General features: G+C 46.1%; 1 protein-coding gene across 1 annotated transcript; it reads right to left on the bottom strand.

The window, feature by feature from the left end:
• Positions 1 to 3,481: 3,481 nt before the first annotated feature.
• On the bottom strand, positions 3,482 to 8,239 carry Xbp1 (X-box binding protein 1). Its single transcript, XM_048342719.1, is given in 6 exon segments — positions 3,482 to 4,511; positions 4,802 to 4,909; positions 4,912 to 4,947; positions 5,645 to 5,779; positions 7,076 to 7,172; positions 7,947 to 8,239. Coding segments are annotated over 6 exon segments (1,167 nt in total). The 5' UTR covers positions 8,177 to 8,239; the 3' UTR covers positions 3,482 to 3,950.
• Positions 8,240 to 14,319: the final 6,080 nt, after the last annotated feature.

The raw sequence follows: 14,319 nt of genomic DNA, 5'->3' as shown, positions 1-14,319 counted from the left end.
AGCCACTGCATTCTGTTTTTGTTTTTTGTTTTGTTTTTGGTAACATAGACCTTTGAGTTTGCCTTTGCCTTAAGGTTTCTCTGGGGAATTAACAGGTCTTTTCATTTTGTATAGTTTCTGCAGCATGGATCAAACATTGGCTTAATATGTTAATGTGTGAAGAGAAAACATTGCCTAAAGCAGGTGAGCTTTAATGAACAAATGTATATTTTCTGAGTTTGAATAAGGTGTGTGTGTGGTTTTCTTGTCTTTAATTAATATGAATAAAGTATAGTTCTCACAGATACTAATCAGCTAAAAAAAACCTGTTACTTATTCTTGAAAAGGTACAAATATAAAAGATGAATAACTAGAGAGAGGCTTAAAACCATGGGAAGGATGTTTACCACGAGGCTCATTTTTTTTTTTTTTGGCCAGTCCTGGGGCTTGGACTCAGGGCCTGAGCACTGTCCCTGGCTTCCTTTTGCTCAAGGCTAGCACTCTGCCACTTGAGCTACAGCGCCACTTCTGGCCATTTACTGTATGTGTGGTGCTGGGGAATCGAACCCAAGGCCTCATGTATACAAGGCAAGCACTCTTGCCACTAGGCCATATCCTCAGCCCCCACGAGGCTCATTTGTAATTTTGCTTCTGGAACTTGGTTTCAATATTAGCAAGAATGGTGCCGTATCAGGAAAGTTGTAGAAGACACTGTTGATTTTACTTTAAAGTGAGAATCTGGTGTTTCTGTATTTGATCATTTTCGATTAAACTTAAGTGTTTTGGATTTTTTGAAGTATTTGTATTCCTGACTTAAGTAAATGAAGCATATAGTTCTTTTATTTCCTTTAAAGTATAACTAAAGCAGCATTCATATCAGTGAAGGACTTCCTTAAGTCTCTCCTGAAAAGATGCTTGTACAGGGACTAAAGGTAAGTTTCACAGCTGCAGTTAGCTTTGATTTCAAAAGGGACAGATGGGAATCTAATTACAGTTTTCTACATGAGGAGCAGAAAATGTTTCTCTTCTTCTATTTCTTTCTACTTTCACCATGTCTTTTTTTTTCCCCAGTCCTGGGCCTTGGACTCAGGGTCTCAGCACTGTCCCTGGCTTCTTTTTTGCTCAAGGCTGGCAATCTGCCTCTTGAGCCACAGTGCCACTTCTGGCTTTTTCTATATATGTGATGCTGAGGAACTGAACCCAGAGCTTCATGTATACATGGCAAGCACTCTACCACTAGGCCATATTCCCAGACCCGTCTTCATAAATATTTAAATGTGGAGCTGGGAATGGCTTCTCAAGTTCATAGAGTTCATACAGCCAGGTTGCAGTGGTACACACCTGTAATCTGAGCTCTTCACTAAACTGAGATTTGAGGATCTAAGTTTGAAGCTAGCCAGGCACCAGTGGCTCATGCCTGTAATCTAGCTACTCAGGAGGCTCAGATCTGAACATCGCAGTTCTAAGCTAGCCTGGGCAGGAGAATCTGTAAGACTCTTATCTTCAGTGAACCACCAGAAAATGAGGTGGTGCTGTGGCTGAAAGTGGTAGAGCACTAGCCTTGAGCAAAATGAGCTCAGAGACAGCGCCCAGGCCTTGAGTTTAAACTCCACAACTGGATACCTCCCCACCCAAAAAACAACAACAAAAAGTTTAAAGCTAGCCTAGGTAGAAAGTCTTGAGATTGTATCTCCATTTAACAAAGCAAAAGCTAGACTCTAGATGTGATACAAATGGTGAAGTGCCCGCCTTTAGCAAGAAAGCCAAACAAAAGTACAAGGCTATGAATTCAAGCTCCTTGTTGGCATCAAAACAAAAGTGGGGAATGGTAGTCCTCATCCATAATTCCAGCTGCTAGGAGAGAAGAGACAAAAATTGTGAGCACAGGCAGTTACACAGACCCCATGTCAGAAACAAAATCCAAACAAAAGGGACATGGCTCAGAGTGCTTCCCTAGTGTGTTGGGGGTTGTGGTTTGGTTCCCAGCACAAAAGGGGAGGGGAACAGATGAGATGGAGAAAATCCCCTTAATATTCAATTACCTGATTAAGATCTGGCAGGTCAGTGGGTGGCTTCAGATGGTGATCCATATGGATCTCTAGTGCTAAAGTAGCTAGAATTACATTATGAGCCACTGCACCTTGTCTTAATAGAGGAATAGTGTGTTTAAATGCCAAGTGGGCATAGAATGACTTCTGGTATAGTTTCTAAATGTGGGAAGTTCTCTTCTTTTTTTGCCAGTCCTGGGGCTTGAACTCAGGGCCTGAGCACTGTCCCTGGCTTCCTTTTGCTCAAGGCTAGCACTCTATCACTTGAGCCACAGCGCCGCTTCAGGCATTTATTAGTTTAGGAGATTGAACCTAGGTCTTTATGCATGCTGCCAAACACTCTACCATTGAGCTATACCGCAATCCCAGGTTCATTTTGTAAAAGAAGCTCTTCTGAAATATGCCTCAGATGTAAAATCTTTCCAAAATAGATTAGGATATGAGTTAACTTTTGAGTAGATGGTGCCTGACATGTATGAAATGCTTCTAACCCCTCTATAGCTCTCCACTCCCTTCAGACCTACTGCCATTCCCTCAGTATAGATGAAGTGAGTGGTAACATACCTGCCCAGGGTTACCCTGCTCCCCCATGGCAGAGATGAAACCAGGTAGTTGGGAGTCTAGAAAATGCTTAATGTCTAGGAAAGGTGAATTTTGATACTTAGTGTCCTTCTCTAGTTTATATAAAATGATATAGCACCTAAATGGGTAGATTCTGCCACTTTAGCTGAGACACTGGTCAGTTAAGCTGAAGAAGCTATTTCAGTAGTGACTGTTCAAACTACAGTTAACAGCATTTATTGCAGCCAGGAAATTGGAGCAGACAATAAAGACAGTAGCTCAGGCAGTCTTCAGTTAACACACTTACTTTAGTTTGATAAGTTATACCATAGCCAGGGCTGGGAATGTTGCTTGGTGGTTGAGTGCTTGCCTAGCATACATGAAGCCCTTGGTTCAATTCCTCAGCATGACATAAACAGAAGATGTCAGAAGTGGCACTGTGGCTCAAGTTGGCAGAGTGCTAGCCTTGAGCAAAAAGCCAGGGACGGTGTTCAGGCGCTGAGTCCAAGCCCCAGACTGCCCACCCCCCACCAAAAAAATTGTACCATAGCCAGTAGTGAGATGTTTACAAAGACAAGACATGGGTCCAGAATAAGTCACAGAACGAGAGTAATGTGTTGCATGTTTTAATTGCATGGGTAGTTTAAATAAAGGAAGAAAGCACCTTCCAGAAAGCTATACTAGCAGGAAAAGATTCCATGGCATTTACATTTACATAGTAAATTTCTGTAACTTTACAAAAGATTCTTTTTTGTGCGGGTCCTGGACCTAGACTCGGGGCCTGGGTGCTGCCCCTGAGCTTTTCTGCTCAAGACTAGCACTCTTACCACTTAAGCCACAGCTCCACTTCTGGATTTTTGCTGGTAAACTGGAGATAAGAGTCTCAGGATTCTCAGATCTCAGCCTCCTGAATAACTAGGATTCCAGGTATAAGCCACCAATGCCCACCTGAAGAAAAGATTCTTAATCCTTTCTTGGACTGTACGTGGGGGAATAGAAGCCCCCCTCAGTAGTTGTTTCTCTGCTTGAAGAAGCAAACTTATAGGGCCTAAAATCAGAGGCAAGCCTAGACTGCTGAGGAGAGAAATGAAAAAGGGCCATTTATGATTTTCATGTCTGCTTAACAGGTCAAGTGATGGTGGTATAAGCATGGTAGAGTAAACTACCACCTTTAAGACAATTTCATCTCAAAAGCTGTCATTCTGAATGAAACTATCTTTGAATACCCTGGACTGCTGGATGTGGACACAATACTAGGAGTCAAACACTTCAGCAGAATTCTCTAGGACTGTATGCCCTCTCCTTTGGCTTTCTGAATGACACTCAGGCTTCTCTGCCGTCCTCTAAGAACTGGGCCATTCCCTACACACTAATCAGTTGGGGAAAGAGTTCATTGGCAAAAGTGTCCTCCCAAGAATGGTTATTGACACCAAGCAGAGAAGACATGTCACTGAAGGGGGAGGGGGAACTCTGATATCCACAGTCACTGTAAGCATCCAGTAGGCAAGAAGATGGCTTCAGGCAGTGGCCAGATGAAAGTAGATTTGAGATACCCAACTCTGGAATGAAGTCATCTTCTATAGGTTCTTCCTTCACAGAGACAATGAATTCAGGGTGATCTTTCTCTGAGGGGCTGAGAGGTGCTTCCTCGATTTTCACTACCACATTAGTTTGGCTCTCTGTCTCAGAAGGAATCTCTAGGACTAGAGGCTTGGTGTATACATGATCAAAACGAATGAGTTCATTAATGGCTTCCAGCTTGGCTGATGACGTCCCCACTGACAGAGATAGGGAGGCTGGTAAGGAACTAGGTCCTTCTTGGGAGACCTCGGGGAGGTCCTCAAGATTGGTGGACTCTGGGGAAGGACATTTGAAGAACATGAGTGGGTCCAACTTGCCCAAGATTCCAAAAAGGATATCAGACTGCAAGAGGCAAAAACAAAACAGAACATACCTGTTATAATGCACATGAGTCTACTGAGCACCCTCTTGGTGTCCTGGGTTCTATGGTGCCAGTCAGTATTCTATAAGACCAGCCTCAGTACCCACCAGACCCTCAGTCCACTTTCCTAAGGTACAGAACACTAAAAACAGTTTATGTTTCACCCAAACCCTACAAAATCTAACTTCTTCACCATGTGTCTCATGAGGGATGTCATACATTGAAGATGGGATTAAACAGTCATGGCTCTTAAGCAAGAGAATGATTCTACCTCAGTATCTGAAGAGTCAACGCTGTCAGAATCCACAGGGAGATGTTCTGGGGTGGTGACAACTGGGCCTGCACCTGCTGCAGAGGTGCACGTAGTCTGAGTGCTGCGGACTCAGCAGACCCGGTCACTGGCCTCACTCCATTCCCCTGTAAGGAAAGACCGAAGTGAATGAGCTGGGAGCCCCCAAGGAAGCGCTTGCCAGGCAGTTCTAGAAACTCATCTGGCATGGTGGAGCACCTGCAATCCTGGCATTCAGTATGCTGGAAGAGGGAGGACCATCAGGATTAGACTACACAGACCCTGTCTTTTTTTTTTTTAATCTGTCTCTCCTCTCCACACGATAGTTTGGCTCCAGTGCTCTGCTGCTTCTTGATCATGGTACAACTGGCTGGCTGTTGGCATTTGTCAGTACTTGTTCTGAGAGAACCATGTAACTTTTTTTATTAGGACTTAGTACACACCTGAAAATGAGTATCATTAAAGAAAGCACCCCACCTGGGCTGGGAATATGGCCTAGTGGTAGGGTCCTTGCCTCATATACACGAAGCCCTGGGTTTGATTCCTCAGCACCACATACATAGAAAAAGCCAGAAGTGGAGCTCAAATGGATGGTAGTGTGCTAGCCTTGAGCAAAAAGAAGCCAGGGACAGTGCTCAGGCCCTGAGTTCAAGCCCCAGGATTGGCAAAAAAAACAAAAGAAAAAGAAAGCATCCTGCCTCATGGAACTATTTCCAATAAAGGAAAATCTGGGATATTTTTGAGCAAAGGTGCAGAATGCAAATATAATCTCTGTCCCTTAGATGGGAACTATTTCTCAATTGGCTCCAGATCAAGATCATTTACCTTGGCCTCTGTCTCCGTCTCCTCTTCAGCAACCAGGACATCCATCCCCAAGCGTAGTCTTAACTCCTGGTTCTCAATGACAAGGCCATGAGTTTTTTCTCGTAAAAGTTGATTTTCTAGCAAAAGTTTTTGGTTCTGGAAGTAAATCCATAAGATATTAAAACATTGTTTATTCATTTGTTTATTCTGCTTGTCTTGGGACTTGAACTCTGGGCTTGGGCACCATCCCTGAGCTTTTCGTGCTCATAGCTAGCACCCTACCACAGCTCCATTTCCAGCTTTTTGTGGTTAGCTGGCGATAAAAGAGTTACTTTTCTGCCCAGGATGGCCTCAAACCATGATCCTCAGATCTGAGCCTCTGAGGAGCTAGGACTATAGACTTGAGCCCTTGGTGCCTGGCAAAACATCTACTTCAACTAAGACTACCCTGGAAGTCTGGCACCAAGTCCATGAAACTCTTACCTCCAATAAAGACCAGAAAATGAAATGACACTGTGGCTCAAAGTGGTACAGTGCTAGCCTTGAGCAAAAGAGCTCAGAGACTGTGCCCAGGCCCTGAGTTGAAGCCCCAAATCTGACTCCCCCCCCCCCCAAAAAAAAAACAACTCTGCCTGGGAGAATTCTATGCCAATTAGTTTCCTTCTGGAAACACACGGATTATGCAGTTGTTCATAATTGGTAGTAGCTAGACCATGATTATGAAAATAAAGCTAAAGTGCCATTTCATGGAGTCAGAAATAGCAGTGTCTCAAATACAGACTTTCAGCCTTATTTTTCCTCTGAACTTCAACAGGTTGTAAAAAGGGGCTATGGTCTAACATGGCCATCTAAGTATTCAGTGTTTCTTTTTGCTGGTCCTGGGGTTTGAACTCAGGGCTTGGGCTCTGTCCCTCCACCTCTCTGTGTGGTACAGAGGAATCAAACCCAGGGCTTCGTGAATACTAAGCAAGCACTCTACCACTAAACCACATTCCCAGTCCTGTTCAGCATTTCTTGATCAGAGTCACCCTTTCCATCATTCTTCATAACCCTGTCTGTTCCCTGACTTTTAGTTTAAAAGCCAAAAGAATTGTTGTGCATGCCTGTAACATCAACATTCAGGAGGCTGAGGCAGGAGCATCTTCGGTTTTAGCTGTATAGGAAAACACTGTCTTAATAAATTAAACCCAAGGGCTGAGAATGTTGCTTGGCGGTAGAGTGCTTGCCTAGCATGCATGAAGCCCTGGGTTCAATTCCACAGCACCACATGCACAGAAAAAGCCAGTGGCCCTGTGGCTCAAGTGTTCAAGTGCTGATCCTCAGATCTCAGCCTCCTGAGGAGCTAGGATGACAGGCGTGAGCCATCAGCACCTGGCCTTGTGCAACAACTTGGATGGACTGGAACTCAGAGTTGTGAAGGGAGGGAGAACAGGGAGAAGTCTTCAGCCTTACCTCCTCTTCCAAATCTACCACTTGCTGTTCCAGCTCACTCATCCGCGCTTTCTTGCGGTCTCGGGCAGTCTGAGCCGCTACTCTGTTTTTCAGTTTCCTGTGGAGAGAAGGAACAAGCCACGTAGTCATCTCAAGCTTTTAAATCTTTGAAAACTTGGCCAGCTGGTTTTAGTTTCCAATGCAAGGCAACGCCAAGGTAAAACATATCTCAGGCTCTTCCCGTCCCTAAAACCAAACAAAAACTACAGCCTTCTTTCAGCCAGGCAGTGCTACATACACCCTGTGGGTTGGGCGGCCGGTTCCCGGCGCAGGGCCGAGCGTGCACTCATTGCATCAGAACTTCTCTTCCCTCTCCTCCCCCGCGCTTCCAGGACTGAGGGTGAAGTCTACGATCTCGCAGCGGTTCAACCACCTCCGCCCGGGGCTGAGTTTCATAAACCACGGAAAAGGCAGAACGGGGACTAAGTGGTGGGAGTTATCCCGAACGACGCCGGCACAAGGCTCGCTGAACGATACAGGCCGAGCTTGACGGGCAACCTTCGTTCCGCCCAGAGCTCCCAGCCCTTCATCAGAAGGGTCAGCTCCTCTAGAAGAGGTAAACTAAGGCACGAATCTTCAAGTTCCAGTCCTGAGAGGTCGGCCAGCCGGCCTGAGATCAAACAGAGGACCTGTAGGCCCCAGGACCTTTCCCATCCCCACTCTCAGCTCCGGTCTTTCCCACCAAGGCAGCCCGTGACGGCGCCCCGCGGCGGGTCCCCGCAGCTCCCACCACCCAGCCCCGCGCCACGGCGCCCAGCCCCGCACAGACCCGATCCGGACCTCCACCTAGGCCCCCACCACACGCCCAGACCCCGACCCGGCCCTCGCCTACCTCCTCAGCGCCTTCTCCTCCGGGCTCAGGTGCGTGAGGCGCTGCCGCTTGCGCGCTTGGGGCGGCCCCTCGCCCTCGGCCTCCAGGCCGGCCCCCCTCTGGCCTGGCACCATGAACGGCAGCGTCTGGCCGGCTGGGGCTCCGGCTCCGGCGGCGGCGGGCTGACCGGACAGAAGCAACACTTTGGGGGCCCCAGCGACCGAGCTCGGCGCGGCTGCCACCACCACCATGGCCACGGACTGTACACGCCACAGCGCCCCGCCGCCGCCCGGCGCCCAGCCCTGCCACACCCAGCCTTTCTACGGTCGTGGCCGTACATGATTGGTCAGTGCCTCGTGACGCGACACCGATCTCAGCGCCCATTGGTCCTACAGCCCAGCGGAGGCGAGGCGGGGCCAACCTGAGAGGCGGGGCATGAATGTCCCACGTGGCGAGCGCTGGGAACTGGGAGTATTTTCCGCTGGGAAATTTTCTGTGTGAGCAGCCAGCGAAAACCCGGGGTGGGGGTTGGGGGTGGGGGTGGGGGGTAGGCCCCGGGGTGAGGGACGGGAGGGAAAGAAGGGTCCCGCAGAGCCGGGGGTGGGGGATATCTTCGGCGGACCGGTGCATCCCTCCCCATCCCTGGCCCTCTGGTGCCGGTTTATTTTTTTTTTGTTGTTGTTGTTTAAACTCAGAATGCCAGACTTTAAATTGCAAACCAAGAGATTCCAGACTGAGGCATTTCAGATTCTTGTCTTTTATATTTATGTCACTTCCGCCCCAGGGCAGCGGAAAATGGAGACAGATGGCACATCCGGTTTTAGATGGGGGGCGGGTAACGGAAAGAAATTGTGCAAGTCTTTAAGACATGAGGTCACGCATTTCACGGTAAGCTGACAATTGGCTGAGGGCTTAGTAAACAGTATCCTACAATACTAGGAATACAGATTAGTTTACATTTTAGGTTTTTGTAAACTTTCAACTAGGAACTTAAATTATTATGATGATTACTCTTGCTGTTTTTGTTTGTTGCAATATACTAAGGATAGAACCCAGGGTCTCCTGCATGCTGAGTAAGCCATCTGCCACTGAGCCATCCGTTGAGGTTTCTTTTTTTTTTAGTGAGAAAACAAAATATTACATGTTTAAAAAAAAAAAAAAAAGGCCCAGGCAAACACTAGTGGCTCATGCCTGTAAATCCTCAATACTCAGGAGGTTGAAATCTGAGGTCAAGCCAGCCACACCCCACCCAACCCAAGAAAAGTCCTGGAAACTCTTATCTCCAGTTAACCACCAAAGAAGCATGAACTGTGGCAAGGCTCTGGGACAGTGTCCAGGCCTTGAGTTCAAGCCCCAGAACTGATGCAGGCATGCACACACACACACACACACACACACACACACACACACACACTACACCACACACAAACAGGCCCTCAAGCTCTGGGGCCTACCCTGAATCTCTGGGGCTACAGGGAGGTCTGAGGTTTCAGTTAAGCAGTTGTGGTGAAAGGAGGATATGTTTGCTTGTGAAAGAGAAGACCCCAGGCAATATCAAGGGAGCTGTTCATTTTCTTCCTTTTTTTCTTTTTTTTGTTTTTCTAGTACTGGGATTGAATCCAGAGCCTCGCTCTACAAATTCAATACTCCTTGGGCTGCAAGAATATTAAAAGGAGAAAATTAAGCCAACTCCTCACATAGGCAGGTTTACTATTTGGAAACAAAACACAAAATGACCCCAACTTACAAATCAAAACTTTCTTTGCTTCCCCCTTTAGGCTCCCTGTTCCAGGTTCTAGGGATGCAAAAATTAGTAAAGATAGTAGTGTGAGTAGGGGCACTGATAGTAGTTTTAACCTTTTTTTCTTTTTTTTTCTTTTTTTTGCCAGTCCTGAGCACTGTCCCTAGCTTCTTTTTGCTCAAGGCTAGCATTCTACCACTTGAGCCACTGTGTCTCTTCCAGCTTTTTCTGTTTATGTGGTGCTGAGGAATCGAATCCAGGGCTTCATGCATACTAGGCAACATTCTACTGCTAAGCCATATTCCCAGCCCTTGGTTTAACTTTTTCTCTCTCTTTTTTCTTTTCTTCTTCTGTTTGGGCCCCATTGCTTCAAGTGGTGATTTTAGAATGGGGTCCAGCCAGGGCTGGGAATATGGCTTAGTGGCAAGAGTGGGGTGTGTGACTCAAGTGGTAGAGCACTAGCCCTGAATGAGAAAGCCAAATGGAAGTCTAAGGCTGGAGTTCAGGCCCCAAGCCCTCAGTTTCTAGCTTCCCTTGATGCACAAGTACACTGGAATGCACTTCAGACACCCCCTGTGAGGGGAAGTTAGTTATAGGCACAGAGCGATCTAGGAAAAATTGTTCAATAGAGAATCTCAACTGGGAACCTTTCAGTGTTTGCCTATTTGCTTTCTTTCTTTTCCTTTCTTAAAACTGAGGTGTGCCAAATTGAGAAGGTTCAGCTGCTATTATGTAGACATGAGGGGGGAACTTGCACAGGAACCGGATTCAGAAATTCATTAATTTAGTGTATTTGTGTGTGTGTGCGCGTGCACGCGCGCGTGTGTGTGCATGGGTTAGTACTGGGGCCTGAACTCACAGCCTCATTCTCTGACTTGTTTGTTGTTTTTTTCCTGTGTCTGTCCTGGGGCTTGAAATCGGAGCCTAGTCACTGCCCTTGAGCTTCTTTTGCTCAAGGCTAGCACTACCACTTGAGCCACAGCGCCACTTCCAGCTTTTTCTGTTTATGTGGTGCTGAGGAGTTGAGCCCAGGACTTCATGCATGCTAGACAAGCATTCTACCACTAAGCCACATTCCCAGCCCGCTCTGTGATCTGTTTTGCTCAAGTCTAGAGCTCTACCACTTGAGCCACAGCTCCACTTCCAGCTTTTGGTAGTTAACTGGAGATAAAGAATCTCACAGATCTTCTCAGGCTGGACAATCCTCAGATCTCAGCCTCTTGAGTAGCTAGGGTCATAGGCATGAGCTATCAGCGCTCACTTGGCTTTTTTGCCCAAGGCTGGTCTTTAATTGGGAATGAGAGCCTCACATGAGGCTGGCTCCAAACTAGGATCTTCAGCTCTCAGCCTCCTGAGTATCTGGGATTACAAGTGTGAGCCACCAGTGCTTGACTTCTTAAAGACATATATAAACATTTGCAGTAACATTGAGGTTCCCAGTGTGTGGGTAGGGAATCTTTCAAGAAATGATAATGAATGTTTCCTTTAATCATATGGCTGCCACCTCCTTCTAGAAACTTCCTGATATTCACCTGGATTTATTAGGGTTCCAAGAAATTCAGTGCATCTGCAAATAGCCACAGATCATCTGCCCAGTGCACTAAATGGGCACTAAAAGGGCACAACAGGGGGAAAGATTCCCTTGGAGAGTGTGAGTCACCTTGTCTCTCTTCTGTTATTTATTTTTATTTTTCATTGGGTTTAAGTTCCTACATATATTATACAGTACACATTTTAACTTTCACAATGATGAAAATTATCTTTCTACTCTACATAGTTTACGAAGTCTTTGAACTTCAACAATAAAATCATTTCTGCCATTTCATTTAGTAATATCTGTTCCCTCTTTCACTCATTCATTTTATCTTGTTTTAAAGAAGTTGAAATGCCACAGGCTCCCTTAGTATTCCTAAGAGAAATAAAAATCAGTTCACTGGTGTTAAAAGAGTTTTGTTGTTATTTGGTGCCAGACCTGGGGCTTGAACTCAAGGCCTGAGCACTGTCCCTAAGCTTTTTAGCTTAAGGCTGGTATTCTACCACTTGAGTCACAGCTCCACTTCTGTCTTTTTTGGTAGTTAGCTGGAGATAAGAGTCTCATGGACTTTCCTGCAGGCTTTGAACTGGGATCCTCAGATCTTAGCCTCCTGAGTAGCTAGGACTGCATGGACATGAGCTATTGGCATCCAACTAAATTTTTTTTAAATAAACTATTTTAATTTAAATGTACAAAAAAAAACTGGGATGAGATGGGCTAGTTAAGGTGTACAGGATACAGTTAGGAAGAATAACATTGAATTTTCCTTTTTTATTTAAAGGTTTTTTTATTAGCACAATTAGTTGTACACAGAGGTTTCCATTGTGACATTTCCATAATTGCATACAAGGTACCCCATCAACCCCCCCCACACACACCTTCATTTATCTCCATCACCCAGAATTCCCTTTAAGAGATGCTGGAGTGTTTGTCTGACTCACTTCATAGGAGACCAGATTTCTGACAATGGTAGAGGGCTTCTTCACCTTTTTCTTTTCTTTTTTTAATTTTTTAATTTTTATTTATTTATTTATTTATTTATTTATTTTGTCCTGGGGCTTGCTGAGCAGGTTAGGGCCTGCGCACTGTCCCTGAGCTTCTTTTGCTCAAGGCTAGTGCTCTACCACATAAGCCACAGCCCCAGGGCTTCGTGCATGCTAGGCAAGCACTCTACCTCTAAGCCACATTCCCAGCATCTTGACTGTTTCTAATTAATTAATTGCTATGCCTCTTTCAGTGTGTTTTTCAGATAGGGCTGCATGCTTTTGCCCAAGCTGGCCTTGGACCACAATCCCCCACCCTCCACCCCCCAAAACACTGAGATTACAATTGTGCAACACATCCTGCCTCTTGGAGCACTTCCTTTTATTTGTAACTGATTTTTCACCTCTGCATTCCTAGGGAGAAAGGACTGCAAGCTCTTCTTCCCTGGTTCTTTTATACAGGGAAGATTTATGTGGTTCCAAAAGCCAGTTGGGTAAAATATAGACCCAACTCTGTGGTTTGATAAATAAATCAGATAGGAGAAGAGAAAACTTCAGAACCAGGAAGTAGAATTATATTTGCTTCAGAGGGTCTGGCAGAAACCATTCTTCTTTCATTCCTTTGTCTCCCATTCCTAGAGCAGTCGCTGCAATCCAAGGGGCTGAGCGGAGGACATGCCCTGGCCGTGGCACCAGGGCACATCAGGATAGACTTTCAGATCTGCCATATTCAGTACTTGGGTAACCTTGGACAATTTGCCTACTGTCTCTCTGAGCCTCAGTTTTCTTGTCTTTAAAACAAGAGTTGCCTGGGAATATGGCCTAGTGGTAAAGTGCTTGCCTAGTATAAATGAAGCCCTGGGTTCAATTCCCCAGCACCACATATATAGAAAATGGCCAGAAGTGGTAGAGTGCTAGCCTTGAGCAAAAAGAAGCCAGGGACAGTGCTCAGGCCCTGAGTTCAAGCCCCAGGACTGGCAAAACAAAACAAAGCAAAATCTTATTAGGGCTGGGGATATGGCGTAGTGGCAAGAGTGCTTGCCTTGTATACATGAAGCCCTGGGTTCAATTCCTCAGCACCATATATATAGAAAATGGCCAGAAGTGGCACTGTGGCTCAAGTGGCAGAGTGCTAGCCTTGAGCAAGAAGCCAGGGACAGTGCTCAGGCCCTGAGTCCAAGGCCCAGGACTGGCAAAAAATATAAAGAGTTGCAAGCCTGGCATTAGTGACTCAAGATCCCTATTTGAAGCCAATTCAGGCAGAAAAGTCCAATGAGACTCTTATTTCTGATGAAGCATCAACAAAGCAGGGAGTGGAGAAGTGGCTCAAATGTCAGAGCACCAACCTTGAGGCGGAAAAGCCAAGTAAGGGTGGGAAGTCCTGGATTCAAGCCCCAGTACTGGCATAAAAATAAATGAACAGGCTGGGAATGTGGCTTAGTGGTAGAGTGTTTGCCTAACATGCTTGAAGCCCTGGGTTTGATTCCTCAGTACCACATACACAGAAAAAGCTGGAAGTGGCACTGTGGCTCAAGTAGTAGAGTGCTAGCTGTTTGATTTAATTAGATAATCAGGAAGAGAATACCACACCGTAGTAAGGCAGGATAGATAACTTTATTCCAAACTGCTGCCTACCATACATGGTATTGATGCATGAAAGCAAAGAGAGCTGTCTGGCCAGGGTTTAAGTAGGGAACGACTGGAGAGAATGTGTGGCCAGGTGAGGGAAAGGTGTGGCCAGGTCAAATGAGGATGTGACCTCAGAGCCTGGGACCTTTCCGCAGTCTGATGGGAGGCTTGACAGGGGCAGTCCAGTGTGAGACCTCAGAGAAGGAGCAGGTATCTGCTTCTAGGTGTGCCAGTTACCTAGGTAACACAGGTACTAGGCAGAGACTTAGACAAGAGGGGTAGGCACCATCCCTGGCCGACCTTATACTAGCCTTGAGCAAAAGAAGCTCAGGGACAGTGAGTGCCCCGGCCCTGAATTCAAGCCCCAGGACTGGGGGTAGAAAAAAAAAACTATAAAATGAGAGTCGTATCAGGTATGAATGTATTTATTGAGTGAATGGCAAGAACACTGCAATTCCTTACCAAAGGCTGCTCACTTATTGCCACTTAGCATTCCTGAGCTCTTCT

Source organism: Perognathus longimembris, chromosome 3 (assembly GCF_023159225.1).
Source record: "Perognathus longimembris pacificus isolate PPM17 chromosome 3, ASM2315922v1, whole genome shotgun sequence".
NCBI lineage: Eukaryota > Metazoa > Chordata > Mammalia > Rodentia > Heteromyidae > Perognathus > Perognathus longimembris.
The sequence above is the reverse complement of the archived record's forward strand: the minus strand, read 5'-3'. Positions and strand labels throughout refer to the sequence as shown.